The 18958-nt window shown below is 37.3% G+C and overlaps 1 protein-coding gene across 4 annotated transcripts; it reads right to left on the bottom strand.

Annotated features, from left to right (window-relative positions):
• Positions 1-137: 137 nt before the first annotated feature.
• On the bottom strand, positions 138-18542 carry LOC132787407 (elongation of very long chain fatty acids protein 7). Of its 4 annotated transcripts, none has more exons than XM_060794429.1 (8): positions 18082-18542; positions 3545-3684; positions 3287-3477; positions 3144-3224; positions 2348-2510; positions 2145-2281; positions 1778-2080; positions 138-1245 (listed from the first exon to the last, which is right to left on the bottom strand). In XM_060794429.1, the coding sequence occupies exons 2-8, from the start codon at positions 3603-3605 to the stop codon at positions 1087-1089; spliced, it is 1095 nt and encodes a 364-aa protein (XP_060650412.1). In that variant the 5' UTR covers positions 3606-3684; positions 18082-18542; the 3' UTR covers positions 138-1086. The 4 variants fall into 4 exon arrangements, with proteins under 4 accessions (XP_060650412.1, XP_060650414.1, XP_060650413.1 ...); XM_060794431.1 differs by lacking the exon at positions 18082-18542 and adding an exon at positions 11498-11633; XM_060794430.1 differs by lacking the exon at positions 18082-18542 and adding an exon at positions 11475-11493.
• Positions 18543-18958: the final 416 nt, after the last annotated feature.

Here is an 18958-nt window from a genome sequence, read left to right on the forward strand (position 1 = left end):
AAATTTCGATAAATTTGTTATTGTTAATGTTTTGTTTTGTTTTTTGTGTGTTGCTCCTCTTCGAACTGATTGATTGTCTGCTCCTTCAGCTGGTTGGTTGCACTTACAAGTCTAATGTTTTGTTGCTTAGTATTCTTTTTGTTTGATTGGCTAGCTAACTACAACATCGCACTAGACATTTACATATAGGTTTTTAACTATTAGACTTTTACAAAATATTGCAACAAACATACAAGTATTTCAACTTCGATCTCCAATCTCCAATCTTCATCACTTCTTCACTAGTTCTCTCTTTCTCAAATATACAAAAACAAGCTACAAATAGTTTAACGTTTTAAGTTTAAAGCAGGCTTCAGAGCATGTTTGTTTTTGTTTTCCATTTTGTTTTTGTGTTTGTTTATGTTATCATTTATCTTTATCGTTAGGTTGACACGTCTCCGTTAGTTATCCAAAAATTGCCATATAAAAGACTACACCTAGTTAATGTGTATGTGTGTGTGTGTGTTTGTGTGTGGGTGTGTATACAGGCGTGTGTGTGAATCAAAAAGTTGAGAAATACTTATTTTGAGCCTACAAAATACGATTACAAAAAATATGCTTGTGATTTTGGAGGTTTCTTGAGGTTGTTTTTCGGGGGGATCAAGGGATCGAGATAGAGATAATATAATAGAGAATATATATATATAAAAAATTTATATGCAGCACTTGTGTTGCTTGTGGTTCTGGTTCTGTTCTTAACTCTAAACTCGACGGCTGCTGCTGTGCTTGTGTTGATGTTGTTGATGGTGGTGGAGAGGGACTTGAGGTTCCCCTGGTTCTGTTCTGCTTTCTTGCTCTAAATAATTCCACTAACAATCCGGCATGCCATGTCCACATATATATATAGGAATATATATATCATTCTATTATAAATTATATTAATAATTATTGTGCTGCCTTCTCTGCTCTGTTCTGTTCTGCTTCTGCTTCGGTTCGGTTCTGTTCTCTTTTCGTTTTCTGTTCTGATCTTCTGGTTCATCCGCGGGTTACATGCTAAACACTTAAAGTTAACATAATGAATATCATCGTAGTTGTCCTTAGTAGTAGTTATTTGACTTTGCGCTGATGCAGACTAGAGCTACTGCTGTCCGGGTTCAAGATGGCATCGTTGCTGGACAGAACGCCCTCCTTGAAGTAGCCATCCCCATAGACATTCCCATGTCCGTTCCCATTGCTCTTCACCGCATACTCATCCTCCAAGACGGGCTGAAAAAAAGTTGAATGTGCAAAAGAAGTTAAATTAACTAAAATTCAAATACAATTTAGTAGTTGGGTTAAGTGGTTAAGAGAGGGTGTGTGTGTGTGTATTCATTCAGTATGATTGGACCTTCGCATCCGGCTTCACATGCTCACGCTAATTGAAATGTCCCCCGCACGCACGAGCGTTGAGAGTTTCCCCCTTCCTCAGTTGCTTGCTTGCTTGTTTGTTTTTTTTTGTTTGTTTAACTAAGCTAGTTAGAATTTTTAAGTTGATATGTGCGACGAGGTATGTAAATACTCATACATATGCATATGCCAGATAAAAGACAGAGAGAGAGAGAAGGGGGGCTTGGCATAAGCGAGGAGGCAACACTCAACACGCTCGCCACTCAGCGACAATCGACAATGTGATGTTTGTTTAGCCACGGCTAATAACTTTCAAGGGCTACTTGATTTACAAAATGCTTAGCTACTTTTTCGCGACTATTGCGACTGCGATTTAATGGAGATTCGATTGGGGATTGGGGATTGGCCTCACCATGCACGCTCCCTTATTGCTGTTGCCATTGGCTGTTGTCTGTGCATCGCCATCGCCATCGAAATGCTTGTTGTTGACCTTGCCATTGGCAGCTGGAATAGCTGAGCCATTGACATGTCCATTGGCCTTGACCGCTTCGCGTCGTCGTCGCTGGGCATTCACGTATTTGGCTTTGTAGAAATCGGAGAAGAGGAACAGGAACATCACGCCATGCAGTCCAATCCACACCATGAATCCCTTGGGATAATCGCATTCGCGGAACAGCAACTGGAATTGATGCGTGAAGATGGCCACGAATTGCAACTGCAAAATGGGAGGAGAAATTGTTAATGAAATGCTTATAGAAATGTAAATTCCTGTAGCTTACCATTTGGAAGGTGGTCAAGTATTTCTTCCACCAAATGAATTTCTGATACTTGGGTCCCATGGCAGCAATCATGTAGTAAAAGTACATTACAATATGTACGAACGAGTTGAGCAGGGCAAAGAAGGTGCTGTGGCCGCCTAATTCGAATACAAATCATCAATTAATTGCATGCAAATCAATTAGGTTTGATTAAATGTACTTACCTGGTGCAAACTTGAGGCCCATCCAAACGGAGAAGGGCATGCAACCGTGATGAATGACGTGCAGCGTCGATACGTGCTCGTTCTTCTTGCGCAGAATGAAGAAGAGCGTGTCAAAGAACTCTGTGAATTTGGATATGTAGTACCACCAGCAAATGTTCACCATCTAAGGAAGGAAAGAGTAATAAGTTAATTAAACTGATCAGAGAAGTATTTCAACTTTCTTAGATAAGGTTGTTGAAAGAGTATTAAATAGGACTCCTTGTGCTTAAATTTCAGCACTTTAGCTTTTCTAATCCCAGAGATTGTTACTCTTGAACAGAACATTGTCATAGGACTGTTGTTAATTATTATACAAAATAATATAATAACTAAAAGAATGGAGTGCTGGCTACGAAGGCCATTGACTCAAAAGAGTAATAAGATAATTAAGCTGAACAGGATAATGAGGTAAAGTTCTTAGATGTTATTGAAAGAGTATTAAGTAGGACACCTTGTGCTCAAATTTCAGCACTCCAGCTTTTCTAATCCCAGAGATTGTTACACTTGAACAGAACATTGCCATAGGACTGTTGTTAATTATTATACAAAATAATATAATAACTAAAAAAAGGAAGTGCTAGCTACTAAGGTCATCGACTCGAAAGAGAAATAAGTTAATTAAGCTGAACAGGGAAATATAGTGGAGTTCTCAGATAATATTGTTGAAAGAGTATTAAATAGGACATCATGCTCTAAAATTTCAGCACTCTAGCTCTTCTAATCCCAGAGATTGTTACACTTGAACAGAAATACTTACGCGCATTGCCATTGGACTGTTGCTATAATCGACGGGTTGGCAAGCGAAGCTATAGTTGCCCCACCAGCCGCTCATTAAGTACTGTTGAAGAAGAAAAATAAGTTGTATTAGTAAGTCAAACCATTTGATTACATCATAGTTACCTCATAGAAAATCCACGCACTGAATATGGTCTGTATGGCGTTGTAGTAGACTAGCACCTTGCGCAGATCCATCGCCTTGCGATTGGCCATCAGTCGGGGGCCGAGGGATTTGCTGAAGTACGCATAGAAGAGGCACATTCCAAGTGTGGGCAGCGGCGACGAGGCCAGAAACATGTCTTTGACACGCGGATCTATTTCATCCGAAGAAAACCACACTTTAATAAAACACTTCAATGTAATAATCAACAATTTATTTACCGCTTTTGTTGTCCATGAGGTCTCGATACCAATGTATCGCATCGTGCATTAGAACATCCATGTTGCAGAGGTCTTGTTGGTTCTCCTTCCTTGTTTAGTTCTTATTTTTGGTGTAGTTGTGTGTTTTCTTGTTTTCGAGTCTGTAATTCAATCAAAAATATATAGCTTTGTAAGTAAAATAGTAACTTGAAATCTAAAAGTAATTTATAGGAATATATATTAATATCATAGCATACTCAAAGTCCGAACTTTGTTACGAGGAAGTGTAATTAATAAATCTGTAATCAACACTTGCATCATCACGAAAGTTAAGATTGAATATATTCTATCATTGATTTTATGGCTGTTAATCACAGGGTCAATAAAACATTCTACAATGGAATTCAATTAGTTTCTTTTCTTTCATTTTTTGTTGTTTTTTGTATTCGCAGCTGCCTCATTAACATGCCAATGATTATTCTAATGAAAGAATGCACTCTGTTGTTGTCAAACGGAAGCTGTGACCTCAGCTCATTTAGTGGGTGGATTTGCATTACAATTTCCATTCCAAAGCCCCAGAACCTGTGCGTTCAGTTCATTAATACGCATGGCAAGCGGAAGACCCCCGAAGAGAACATTTTTAATTAGATTTGCAAACATATTAAAACTAGTTTCATTAAGAACTCGATTCATTAATAGATATTTTTGACAGTGCATTTTAATCACAAACAAGTAGTATTAAGGTAAGAAGTTCAAAACAAACAGTAGAATGGCAAGAATTATAGTTACTGAACTAATTAAGGTTTATTAACATTTATAATTAATATTAATATGGTTTAAAATCTTAATCTTAAAGTCAAACAAGTAAAAGTTGAAAACAAACAGGATTAAGGTAAGAAGTAAAAAATAAACGGAAGAATGGCAAGAATTATAATTGCTGAACTAATTATGGTTTATTAACATTTATAATTATTATTTATTATCGTTTAAAACTGTTTACTAGTCTAACTTTAATGACAAACAAGTAGAACTAGAAAACAAACAGGATTAAGGTAAGAAACACAAGAGTAGATGCTAAAAATAAACAGTAAAATGGCAAAAAGCATGAACTAATTATGGTTTAATATCAGACAAATGTTATTAATTTACTAATTAACTAATTATGTGCATATAAACACAGAAATTAGAATAATATATTAAACTTTTTTACTATAGGAAGTATTCACAGATCGCAAGATTTAATAAGATTTAAATTTCGCAATTTTATACAATACAAAATATTCCATGATCGTATAATCGTAAAAAATTATTTGCGAAGTTTTGCGAATTTTCGAAAATTTATACTATGCGAATTATTTGAAGATCGTAAGTTATAATAACTAAAAAAAAGCATAATGAATTATTAGTTTTGTGATATTTTATGTTATATGAACTATTCGAGGATCGTATGATCATAATGAATTATTAGAGATTTGTGAAACTCTAAAGTTTTAACATATACGAACTATTTGAAGATTTTATAAAGTAATAACTGAAAAAATCGTAAATATTTATAAGAGTTTTTCGAAATTGCCACCGAAAAGTATTAAAATTAAATGCTCGTTATTAAAAGTAAAAAAAAGACTTGATCGACTTGACCATGCCATAAATATTTCGAGTAATTGAAAAACATTGAGTAATTTTTAACATCCTATGCTACTTTTAATAAAAATAACAACTCAATTAGTGGCTGTTAAAAAAACTTCGCACTCTTGAAACTTTTCAATTGAAATTGATTCGATTAAAATTTCCGAACGCGAATATTTCTATATAAGAAATCGTTTTCGACTTGAACAAAAATTCGATATGAAAAAAGTCAGATAATAAACTATCATTAGAGTGCATTAAACTAATGAACTCGTTTTAATATCAATTCATTTCGTAATTAATGAGTTGTGGAAATAAGTAGTTACAGTTATGGTTCAATAAGTAACTAATTTTTAGAGCATTGCACTTCAAGTTCCTTGAAAACTTAAAGTGTTTGCAGAAATTTCCATTATTACAAAATCGTTTTGTTTATTACTCGCATTTGATTCGATAAATACACGTGACATTCATTAGAATTTGTTATTGGCTGCACAATCACACAAACACACACAAACATTCGCACACACATTTTGCACATGCTTTGACGGCCTTCCGCATACAACAGTTGGATACAGTCCCATGACACAGACAACAATCCCCATTTCCCTCCTCCTCCTTCTTCTTCTGCTTTTTCTTCCTACACAACAACTTCGCCGCTATTCGTACGAAAACTTTGTCTCTCTCTCTCTCTCACTCTGTCTAATGGCAATTGAAAGGCAATGTACTCGCGAGCTGCGACCACTTGAAGTTTGTTTTGAATGTCATGAACAATGACTGGCAACGCCGCGTTTTCGTCGCGTTTTCGCCGCTGGCGTTTCAGGCGACCAAGGCGAAGGCGAATTCGATGCCGATGGCAACTGCGACGTTGACTGCGACTGCGACTGCAACTGCGACTGAGGCTGTGCAGCGCAAGTGCCGCTTGCTTAATCTCTGTGTTGCCCGCTGCTGCTGCGACAAAAATGTGCCGCTAGTCGGTGGGCTGTGTGTAGCCGTTTTTTATTACCGTTGCTTATGGCCACTTGTTGTTGTCTCTGTCTGAGTCTGAGTCTCAATCACAGTCTCAGTCACAACTTCAAACGGTTTGTCGCTGCCGCTGGCGCTTGCTTGTTGCTTGCTCGTTTGTTGTGTGGGTCAGTGGCAAGTTTTATGGCTTTTCAACAACAACAACGACAACAGCATCTCAGATCGGAGTCAATAAATTTCAGTCTTTGCTGTTTTTTTTTTTTCTCTTTTTGTCTGCTTTTTGCATTACAAACAAATGTTGAAAAATTCGTCAATTATGAAATGTTGATGAAACACGCGGAATCGCATTCGTTTGTTGGGCACGTCCATTTAAGCCAAGCCACGTCACAGTCTCTTGCCCCTCCTTCCTCATCGGTGTGTGTGTGTGTGTGTGTGTGTGTTGACAGTTCGAATTGTCAAGGTAAACAAACATGCCGTGAGCTGTGGCATCGTAAATCGCGGTAACAACATGTACAACAACTACACGAAAATAACAACAACAACAACTACAACTACAGCAACAACAACTACAGCAACAACAACAAACAGCAGCAGTAACAACTCTAGTTGGCTTACATAATGAGGCCGAGAAGAATTACAACTCAAAGTGGAGCAAATAAAAATTGGCAAACAGGCGACACGAAATGGGTGCGACGAAGTGTGCGATGAATGGAATGGAGGATGCTACATTCGTAGTATTCCACCCAGTAGATACCCTGTTGTTGAGTTGTATCCATTCACACATTTCTTTCACTTGAAATAACTAAACTGTGATTAAGAATTTAATAGACGTCCTTTAATTTAAATTGAATTCATAGGAGATTTGGAGTAATACATCCATATTATTACACTCCGTAGATACCCTGTAATTGCGCCCAGATGAGTTTACTCTCATATGAAAGCATTCAATATGAATTTTTATCGACTTTACTTAAATTACAAAGTCAGTTGACGATTCACATCATTCTTCTATTAAAAACAACTAAACTGGGATAATAAATTTAATTGTCCCTCTTTAATATTCATCTAATTCAAAGATTTTGAGTCATATAAGTGTAGTATAACACGCTGTAGATACCCTTTAATTGCGCCCAAATGAGCTTACTCTTATATGATAGCTTTCAATCGGGATTTTTACTAAATTTGGTTGGATAATAATGTTAGTAATCTATTCACATCTTAATTTTATTTGAAATAACTTAACTAAAGAAGAAATAACTAACTAAACGTAAGAATTTAATAGGCGCCCTCTAACATAAATGTAATTTATACAAGATTTCGAATTAAGATTAAGAATTTAATAGGCGCCCTTTAATTTAAATCGATTTCATAGAACATTTCGAATCAGAGAGGACAACTATTGAGCTTTTAAATATATTTAAAGTCATAAATGATTAATAGAAACTTTATGCAGTGTTCATTCAGATATTCGACACTCTAATTCCTTTGGAATGTACTTACTACAATGATAGTATGGGGAATCCCAGATAAAACAAATCCACAAAATTAAATGCAAAGTGAATGATTGCCTGTTGGCAAACACACATGAAAAGTTTAACAAGGTTTGCAATAATTATAAAAATAGAGGAACGAAATCAAAGAAAACAATGTGAAATCTTGCACGATTATAAAAATAAAGTATTACTAAGTAAGTATTTTGTACTGTAGAATTTAATTCAAAGATATAAAGAAATTACTGCTCTAAAAATACAACTATGTGTAATCAGTTTAAGTGGAAATGGTATGGTATATATTACCATACAAGGGTCATATAAGAATAATATGAATCATGCTATTTATATAGTGTAATCTAGTTGAAAACACTCATTGTTTTAAAAAAAAACATATGAATGAATGCATTCCCTATACTGCAGTTATCTTGCTTCATTCTTTATAAAATTCACAACTTGTTAAAGATTATGCAATTCCTTTTTACAGGGCATTCTACAGTTGAGCACACTTTTCGTGTGTTTTACGGTTTTATCTTATTTTCAATTTTGCACATTATTTTGTTGAAGTTGTTGCTTTTGTGCTGCGTCATCAACGATGTCTGCACCGCCCAAGTAAACAATCAATGAGGCATGCAACAAGAGGAGAATGACTTCCCCTTAACCCCGTTAACTCCCCCCGTTACAATCGCTGTTGCTGACGCCTGTTGCTTCCGGCTGTGTGCATTTTACAGTTGGCAGATTGGCCAACTAATCGAAGCAGCAGCAGGTGTTATAGAAGGAGCCACAACATCAACATCATCATCAATAACAGCAGCAGCGGCAGATTGCACACGCAAGTGTTAACATGCAGCTATTGTTTTTGTTTTCATTGTTGTTGTTGTTGCATTTTGCCATATTAATTGGAGCAGACACAAACGCCCACAACATTGAGCTGAAAACGCAAACGCTGTGAACTACACACAACACAAACAACAGAGAAGAAGGGCAGAGCAGAAGAGCGGACTAAAAGAGTACACTGAGAGAAAAAGTCTATTTACTTGGCATATTGTTTGTTGGTTGATAAACAAGACCATAAATAAAGCATTTTATCTTGAACAAGTTTGATAAGTTTCGAGGCAATTAAACTGATTATGCTGTAATTAAGATTCAGAAGCAAATACTTTGATAAATAAAAAAACAAAATTGAAGAGAAATTACAAAAATTGAGATATCTTAAAATTTTTGGAATTATTATTATTGGTTATAGAAAAGAAAATAGAAGAGAAATTACTAAATTTGACTATTGTACTATCCTAAAATTTGTAGAATTAATGTATTATTATTTATAGAAGTGAAAATAGAAGAGAAATTACAAAAATGGACTATTGTAATATCCTAAAATTTGTGGAATTAATATATTATTATTTATAGAAAAGCAAACAAAATTTCAATCTTCAGATATCTTAAAATTTTTGGAATTATTATATTATTATTTATAGAAAAGCAAATAGAAGAGAAATTATTGTTATATCCTAAAATTTGTGGAATTAATATATGTATTATTTTTTATAGAAAAGCAAATAGAAGAAAAATTACAAAAATTGACTCTTGTGATATCTCAAAACTTGTGGAAATAGTATGTTATTCTTTCTGTATATTATTTTGACCAATACATTCCCAAAATAATACAGCGATTTCCCACAAGGACGTTAAGCTGATTATGCTGTTATTAAGATACAGAAGCAACCAAATTTAAAAATAGAAAATACAAAATTTACTTCCTTTAAAGAATATTTTTGTGGCGAATACAAATTTCTCGAATTGTTATATTATTTATGTATACTATTTTAACAAAGATGATCCCAAGTGAACTCTGCGATTTTCCACAAATTTGTTTAAGAGAAAAATGGTTTATAACAACGAAATTGAAAAATACAAAATTTACTCTATTTAGAGAATACTTTTATGGCGAATAAAAATTTCTCGAATTTTTATAATAACATATATATATATATATTATTTCGACAAATTCTGTGTTTTGTCACAAACTTATAAGAGATGAATTGATACTCAAAAAATGAAATTTAATCTTAGAAAATTGTAAGAACCAAAATGCTTTAAATTGTTTCTCTGTTTTTCTACCACTTTTCTCTCAGTGTATTTGCTACTCATTCACATAGTTTCAAGTTTGTTTGATTTAATCTAGAGGGACAGTATAGAGGAAGAGAGACAGTTGGGGAGGGGAAGGGGATGAGACTGCCTGTTATGCGATCCATTGTTACATGAGAGTGTGTTATCGGCTATAATCGCTCGTTTAGAAAACTTAACTGAGCGCAAAATCGATGCATAATGTCGCCTATTCCTAAGTGTGTGGACGGAACTCAAAGAGGGGCGTGTTCAAGTGCCACAGTTGCAAGCTGGCCGTGACGCATGCAAAAAAAAAGAACGCCTTTCTAGCTGAGTCACAAGACGCCACCAATAATTCACATTCGCGAGAGCATAAAGATAAATCCCCAACCGATAAGATTAGTCTAATAAATTTATGAGGAGGTCATCGTCTAGGTGTTTCACCTGCCGATGCCGATTCCAACTACAACAGCTGAGTCAGCTGTAAAGATAAACAAAGTGGTCCCAAAGTATTTATTTCCTTGAAGCAAGCGCCCCCATAATTGCCGTTAATCAGCCCCTATCAATGCCAATTGGTGCCCATTCCCCCTCTCCCCTCTTCCCACCATGGTAGAGCCTATTAATAAATTTATGATTAGCCTTCTTCAGTTTTTGGTGGGTTTTTTTTTGTTCGTCGATTTGGTAACTGATAACACAGTGAATGCGAATGCGAATGCGAACGGCGAACGTGGACGCGAAAGGTGACTAAACACTCGCACCTGGCAATGGCACACTTAGGAAAATATCAGGTAATACCAGATCGGGGAGTTAAAGCAATTCGGCTTTGCCCTAATCTTTTATTTCTTTTATGTTTCTTGTTGTTTTTGGTGTTTTTGTTTTTGGCAGGCGAATCACGTTTGCGTACTTGGTGCGATTATACAATGCGAATTTCGTATACAGACAACCGGGGACAGCGAGCGAGACGGAGATAGTCCGAGTGAGTGAGAGAGAGAGAGAGAGAGTGCGCGACAAGCTGGTTACAAAGTTCGTTAGTTGACCACGCACCTGCTTTTTCAGCAGTTGTTGTTGTTCGTTATACTTTTTTTTTTATTTCTAATTATATTATTTATTTATTTACGTTTTTTTTGGAAAGTTGTTGGCTTTTCTTGTTGGCTGCAAAAATTGCTATTATTTTTGTTTTTTGCTTTTATTTTTAATTATGTATGTACATTGTATATGTATTTTGTTGTGTTTATGACGATTAGATAATCACAGAGACACACAGAAACAGAGACACACTGAGTGACACTCACATAGATATAGACAAAGACGGTTGACGAATTTGTGTTGTTAACGTTTTCCGTTTTCCGCTTCTCGTTTACCGCTCGATGCTTCGCCTTGCGCGCTTTTCAGCCAACTGACGATTCAATGGATGCGCCTGTGAACCTTATCAGGCAGCAGCGACTACAACAGCGACAGCGACCAACGACCACCGATTACAACAACAACAACAAGAGTAACGACAACGACAGTAAATGTGACGCGTGACGAGACGAAAGACGAGTCGCGGCGACTGAATCGATCAATGCGCGCACGAGCAAAGCGATTACAGAGCTTAACGATGAATCATGCCCTAACGAGCTATCGAAAGAGCACAGCACACACACAGAGAGAGAGCGCAATCGAACACGAGAGCGGAGAGAGCGCACGCGCACAATTGAGTGTGACCGCACTAACTACTGCGCTCTTCTTCGATACCAGAAAAAGGAGACGAAAAAAAACGTTACCTTTGCTCAAAAGTGTAACTGACCGTTTATCGGCGTTTGTTTGTTATTGAGAAGCTGATTATCGACGAAGACGAAGAGGAGGCGCAGAAGAAGCAGCAGCATCAGCATCAAAAGCAGCCAACGGCGCAGATTGAAGCGCTAGCTTGTGAACCGTTGGCCAGCGTGCCAAAAATACAACTGAGCCGTCGCTGGTCTGGACAATGCTGCAAAAGCTGAACTGAGCTGAGTTCCCTGTATTTGCTGAGTTGTGCTTGCATTGCAAAAGCGTCAAAGAGAAGAAAACAACACACACATACGTATATGTAATCAGTGTATTAGTATGTGTGTGAAATGAGGCATTTGTGGCAAGGCAAGTCGCGCGCTATCTTCTGCGGCGGCAATGTTGACTGACCGTTGATGTAACTGCCGTTTTGCTGGCCATTTGTCTAAGCGTTCACTTTCGCTTTCCGGCTTATGACTGTGCCATGTAAATACTTATGTGTGTCTCCTCTGTATGTATGTGTATGTGTGTAAATGGGGATAGCAGACAGCCAAGCATTTAGAGTTAACTGTGCCACATGCAGCGGACACCGCACACCAATCAACAGGTGTGCGAAAAATTACAACAACAACAGCAGCCAGAAAAAAGCCGCAACAAGTCCCACAAAAGGCCGAACAAAGTCCACAGCGCAAAGAGAGCGCCACAACAGAATGCAAGAAAGCACAAACATAACTGTGCTAGAGCAAAGCGAAAGAGAGCGCGGCTTGAACTCGTTTCAAATCAAAACGAAACAAAAACAAATGCCGTTACTTGCATATGGCAGAGAGAGAGAGAGGCCTAATTTGTTAATCGTCTATGTTCTGTCTGAATGTCTGTCTGTCAAACATATTCCACCAGCTTTGGGAAGAGTTGTCTAACTGGAAATTACAATTCGAACGCGCTTCTTTCGACTGCTTTCTTTTCATTCGTTAATCAGTTCTATAAATGCAAATGTAAATGCATATTAATTATTTGACTTGGGCGTTTCCATCCGTTTAGTTTTCGCCTCGAAATTGTTTATTCATCGCTTCAAATGACGTTGCCTACTTTGCACCCAATTGGTAATGCACTAAACCCCCAAAGAGAGACGACCGACATGTGTCGTTGCAAAATTATGCAATCAGGCAAATAAGTCAATATCCCTGTTTAATTTCAAAACAAACAACATTTCAATTACCAAACTAAAGTGACAATAAAGCAAATTGACTGCTTAAAGTTCAAGTGCAAACGATTAACTAGCGTTAAAAGCTTCAAGTGCGATTAATAATCGATAAATTGTTTAGTATATCCGCTGCGTACTAAAGTGCTTAATAATCGATTAACTTGAAAAAGCAAGTATTGATATTAATGATCGATAAACACTAAAGCATAACTGTCTCCCTTTTACACGCTGTTCTAGTAATCAATCAATACTCTTTAAGAACAAGCACACACACACACACACACACGCACACACATGACACAAAAGTATTACATTGTCATTTTTTATGAGACAATGAAAGCGAACGTCGTTTGTTTTGTGTCACAATTGGGGGCACGAAAAGTGATTTCAGGAGTCACTGAGTTGACCCCACCACCAACGTCATTAACCGTAAATTGAGTTGAATGTGGGTCAGCAGCAAATAGCAGGGTGACTTCCAGTCGAGCACACTCCAATTGATTCTATACATACAAGTAGTTGAGTGTATAATATTTGTTACGCCCACATGTAAATGAGAAACAATTAAACCAAAACAACAACAACAACAAAAAATGGCACGCGAAGCGGGTCAAAGTCAAAAATAGATAAATAAATATGATGTTGAACTTTTTGAGGGCAAGTGCGAAATCATTGCACAAATCGCACGACATTAAACAGCAATAGCAATAGCAAAGTCAAAAAAGTAGCAGCTGCTCGTCGTACCATACAAATTGGCTTTCTTACAAAACGGAAACAACAACACGTAGCAAATGAATTTCATGGTCAGATTCGGATTACGGCGAAACGTCGAAAAAAAAAGATATCTTTCAATTGGGATGGATGAGCAATAGATGCGCGATGTAAACTGTTGACCCTCAACTGGTTTGACTTTGACTCTCTGTTGTTGTTGTCGTGGTTGTTGCTATTGTTGTTGCTCTGCGTGTCCATGTGTGTGTGCTTGGCTCATTAGCGCTAGATGGCGCTGATTTCAAATGCAAACAAAATGGCGTACTCACAAGCCTTGTTGTCGACTGACTCTTTGGGGAATGTGGATACTAAAGCTGCACATGTGTGGATGCCGTTGTGGATGATGTTGCAAAGGCGGCCCACAAGCCAACAATTTGCCGACGTTTTATTTATGAATGAGTTGGGCACACACACAAACACACACACGCATACATGTATCTATGGAGGTCGATAAAAAACAACACCTGCTCACACACACACAGACACACACACGCACACTTGGCATGTAAAAAATCAACAACAAAGTCAATTAATTTTTGATGCGCTCGAAAATTAGCACAAGAAAATGAGTTCACTACCGATTCCGCTAGAGATGTGAACTATTTTTTAATTGTAACTTGCTATTCGAATACACTGTAAGTACTATTATAAGAAAAAATCATTTACCAAAACAATTTATTTCTTTTGAATAAAGATGAATCGTATTAGCACTTTAATTAGAGCTATGAATGTTTTTGGAATTATTTTTTTTGTTTTAAGACAATCGCATAAATAAAGAAATTGTATAATAAAGTAAAATTTTGTACATATTTTATTGTAAAAAGTTCCTAAAATCGATCTAAGCTCTTAATAAATTGCTAATAAGAATAACCTTTACTTATTTTTTGACTATTGTTTCACTTTGTTTTTTTTTTACTATAAATAGTATTTGCCAGGGGAATTACCATATTTACTTTTTCAGTCATGTCAAAGTCAAGCTTTAGTTTTAAAGCTCTTTTGAGAAATTCACACTTTTAGGCGCGCGTGTTTCAAGGGCAAACAAATCTTAAGTGCATGAACTCTGTTCCTAGGAAATATACTGAAACTATACTTTGTATAGGAAATATACTTGCGTACAGTTCTGTATATAACAAATATACTGAAATATACTGTATATGGGAAATATATTGGGTATAGGACATATATTGAAAATATACTATATGTATATAGGAAATATACTGCATATACCATTCTTTCAGCTCTGAAGTTTGTAGAATATATGCACAGAGATTACTTAAATAAATACAATAATATACTGAAAATATACTATATAGGAAATATACTGCATATACCTTTCGTACAGTTCTGAAGTTTATAGAATATATGCACAGAGAGTAAATAAATACAATAATATACTGAAAATATACTATATAAGAAAATATACTGCATATACCATTCGTTCAGTTCTGAAATTTGTAGCAGATGAACTCAGTTATCAGAGATTACTGTATAAATAAATACAACAATATTTGGTTTATTCATAAGATTGTTTATACCATCAACATGGGATATATAGAGTGGAAATGATCGATGAATAATGCTGTTGAGGTGCATTTTTGCTCATCTCTCGCGTGGCAGCGGAAAGAGGCCGCAAAGTAAGCGCAAAAAGCGAAAAAGCGCAGACACAACTAAACGGGCCAAAAGTAGCTCAACACCCAAAAAAAAAAAGCTGCTCAGGTGCGTGACTGACTGAATGACGGACTGACTTGGAGCTGAGCTTGGTGCAGAGACCGAAAGACCACGAAAGAGTTACAGCCCCAAAATGTGAGTATTGTAGTTGAATACTTGGCATTCCAAGCGTTTCAAAAGTTAAATAAAGGCAACGGCCGTTGAATTGGTCGAGGGATCGATCGCGATCGTACGATTCGCCATCGTCAAGTTTTAATTTATTTATTTATTATTATTTCTTTCTTTTACCACGTTTTTTCTTTTATCTTTTAGTGATGTTAATGATGTTGTAACGAAAACGCAAGTAGCCCCAAAAAAAAGACAAAACTCGAACCCGACCGACATCCGACATCGAGCCCTTTTACTGCGATTCAGTGGGAAAGTTTCACTCGCAATATCAAAGTGCCTCCATTCTAGGATGTGGAGAAACTCGCCAGATAATGGACTTGCATAATGCCTAGGGCAAACATCAACGACAACGACAACGCAAAAGGAAAAAAACCTGCCTAGTTTACTTCGAGAGTAATACCTAATTTATGACAGCAAAGAAAAAACGAAGGCCGCCAAATTAATGTGCGAAAAAAAAAATATGAAATTGAGTCAACGATATTAAGTTTAATGAAAGCATAAACAAAACAAAATGCAAGAAATGCCAAAAGTTAAACAAAATATTCGAGATGCTTCCAAACTGGTTTAACACACTCGGAAATCTGTATCTTGTGGACAAGTATTGGCCAAAATCCCAGCCAGAGATGATATGATATGTATGGTCAGAGAGAGTGAGACTCGTCCACATCTTTGGCCATTAATCACATACACATATTTAATTCAAGGGCGACTGTTTAAGTTTAGTGATCAAAATAGATAGAACCGCCTTATAAGCAATACAATCAAATTCAAGTGGGAGAAACGCGTTGTCTTTGAAGTTACCAAAAAACGAACTGAGGCTAATAGACTCGCAAGTTCTTATATGTAGAGCATGAGCATAGAACTCGGATATGGAAATGCTTCAAATGACAATATTATAAAAATGTATATGCTTCACCCATATACAGATGCATATATATAGATATCTTGAATTCTTTGAGCTTCACAGAAAACTCTCAAGTGCTGTGGCAGCCACCGCAAAGAGATAACGGCATCTTTTGTAGTTTCTCAACAGGTGGTTGAGAAGTCGGTTCTGTTGTCGTTCTCGTTGTTGTTGTTGTTGCTTTTCAAATGTTTGTGGTCAAACACAATAACTGTAAAGAGAGCTTATGAAGATTTGAATACGAATTCGTATTAATTTCAATACATAGATATACCCTGTAGTCATAACTAACTGCTGATGGGGTATGCTAAAGTTTAGCTGATGTGAGAGTTCTTAAGTAGTGGGAAGCTAACACTTTACAGGGTATTCTTCGTGTGCTCTTCTTTGGCTGCGGTGGGCAAACCGGTTGAAAGAACTTCCAAGCTAATAGCCGTGCCAAAGAGTGCTTATCAAGCATGAGATGCTAAGACACACACATATATACGTTTCACTCGCACATCAGCACACCAAGATCCACATATTTCACTGTATATGTATGTGTGTGTGTGTGTCGGCAATAGTGGGTTGTGGACTTTGATCGCGCTGCGTTGCTAAAATGAAATTTCTATACGATACGATATTATTTTTAACGCTCTCCCAATTTGCAGTGCAATCAGCCAGCAACAACGGCAACGGAATCTTCACTCTTCCTCTTCCTCTTCACTCTTCACACTCTTCTCTCTTCGACGCTCGCCATCTAGCGGGCGTTGTTCGCATGGCATGCGAACTTGAAACTTGGGACTTTTGATTTCAGAGTGTATTTTGTTTTTTTTTTCTATTTAGTGTTTACTCTTTACAATGTTTAGTTTGCAATTAAGACAAATGGCCAAATGACGCAAGTGCCAAAAGATGGAATTGCGCAAGGTGCAAGGTCTTAGAATTTAATTAACAACTTGCAGTTTGCATAGTCTAATGACATGTTATTACTTACGCACACACACACACGCATGGCAACTTGTGAAAGCTTAAAAGCTTTCATTCCATTTGGCACCCATTAAGCAAAGCGATCGACCTTCTGCAATTGCATGAACTCAATTGCCATTTCGATTACTTCGTCGATAGCAAATTTGCGGCCAATGTTTCCGCATTGCTGACAGGTGAAACTTTTTTGCACAGCAATCGACAATCAACATACATACTATATAAAATGCAATGCTGAGGGCTGCGCAGGCGCGCGACGCCAACACACACCTCCGCCAACTTCACCGCACCTCACCTCACCCCTCGGCGAGCACTTTGTCGATTTGCTGACAACTTGACGTTGAATGGAGGAGAGGCCGCGACGTGTGATGCAACAAATATGAATTGACATAACGCGTCGTCGAATGGTGTGCAAACCAATTCGCTGGGAACGATATTTGCATAATTCGATTTTAAAAGGAATCCATTAATCATTTATTACTTCCCTCGATGCGACATTAATATTTATGCCTTAGTTTGTTTAGTTTTTTCATAAATCATAATAGTTAATATTTTTCTAGTACATTAAACACATCTATTAATGGCCCCTCTAAAAAAAGGGCAAGTCGAAACACATACGACCATGCATACGGACGCCTTACTCTCACTCTCGCGCTCTCCCATCATACACACACACACACTAATACGTTCAGTACACGCAGCAAGTAAGAGAGGGAGAGAGAGAGAAGTACGCGACTCACACACGTGCACTCTCTTAAACTCTTACTTTGGCTGTTGCTTCCCTGCCTTGACACTCTTCTTGCAATGCGTTGCTGGGCGCGGCGGGAAACAGGAGACCGTTTTTTCCGTTTTTTTTTTCTTTTTTAATTAAAAGCACGCAGCAACTACAGTGGCAGCGATGACTAATTTTTCTCAATGTAACGCACAACAAGTTGTTAACTGAAAATCGATGGGAAAAACTCACCGCCAATTGAGAGTAGAGTGTGATGGGGGGCTGATTTTCAGGCCGGCGAACTTGGCAAACGTGCAGGAACGATGTCGACAACGATGGAATTTTGCTTAAATTTCAAGAATTTCACACACACACACACACGTATGGACGCACACGCACACGTACCCGCACACACTTGTACGCTAATGAACTGATCGACGAAACGACGCGCGAACTGTGAGTGCTGAGAATTTGTAGGAAACGTTTTGGTTTTGGTTTATTTAGCTTGTTGTGCGACGGCGGTTGCTGCTGATGCTGATGCTGTTGATGGTGATGGTGATGATCACAATGAAAGCAATATTTTTACATTTAATTAACACACACGCAATACGATACGAACACACACGCAGCACCCACGCACAGGAGGAGGAACCGAATCGAAGAACAACTAACAAATGATATCCGAAAAGAAAACGGCAGCAACAACGGCAACAACCATGCACAAGAAAGTCTAAAATGAAACTAAGCGGGAAACAAAAACAAAAATCCCAAAAGGAAAACGACGAAAGTGAGCGAGAGAGAGCATGCCATGTTGCCATCCACTCGATGAGGTTGCCACAAAAGAGACGCCTCTATCAATGACGTCATTCGCGCAAAACGAACAGCGGCAAATAAAAGTACTTGGCATTGTGTACTTTTGATGAAACCAAGCCTTTCTTTATCAACTATTCAGTTAAACAGACATTTTCTTATTCGGCTTTTTGCAATCGGCGGCCAAATATGGCAGTTTTGACGTCACGCCTTGTGTCTCTTTGCGAGAGTCGCTCTCTCGCTCAGCAGTGTTGCCAGTTTAGCAATTTTATGGCTAGTTCTAGCCATTTTGAAAGGCCGAATGCTAGAAAAATTAAGA

Source organism: Drosophila nasuta, chromosome 2R (assembly GCF_023558535.2).
Source record: "Drosophila nasuta strain 15112-1781.00 chromosome 2R, ASM2355853v1, whole genome shotgun sequence".
Classification (NCBI taxonomy): Eukaryota; Metazoa; Arthropoda; class Insecta; order Diptera; family Drosophilidae; genus Drosophila; species Drosophila nasuta.

Coding starts and splice junctions, on each gene's coding strand:
- LOC132787407 (XM_060794429.1), bottom strand. CDS start 3,605: ATGGATGTTCTAATGCACGATGCGATACATTGGTATCGAGACCTCATG. Junction 3,478..3,544: donor CCTCATGGACAACAAAAGCG/GTAAATAAATTG, acceptor CGGATGAAATAG/ATCCGCGTGTCAAAGACATG. Junction 2,081..2,144: donor ACTTGACCACCTTCCAAATG/GTAAGCTACAGG, acceptor CCCATTTTGCAG/TTGCAATTCGTGGCCATCTT.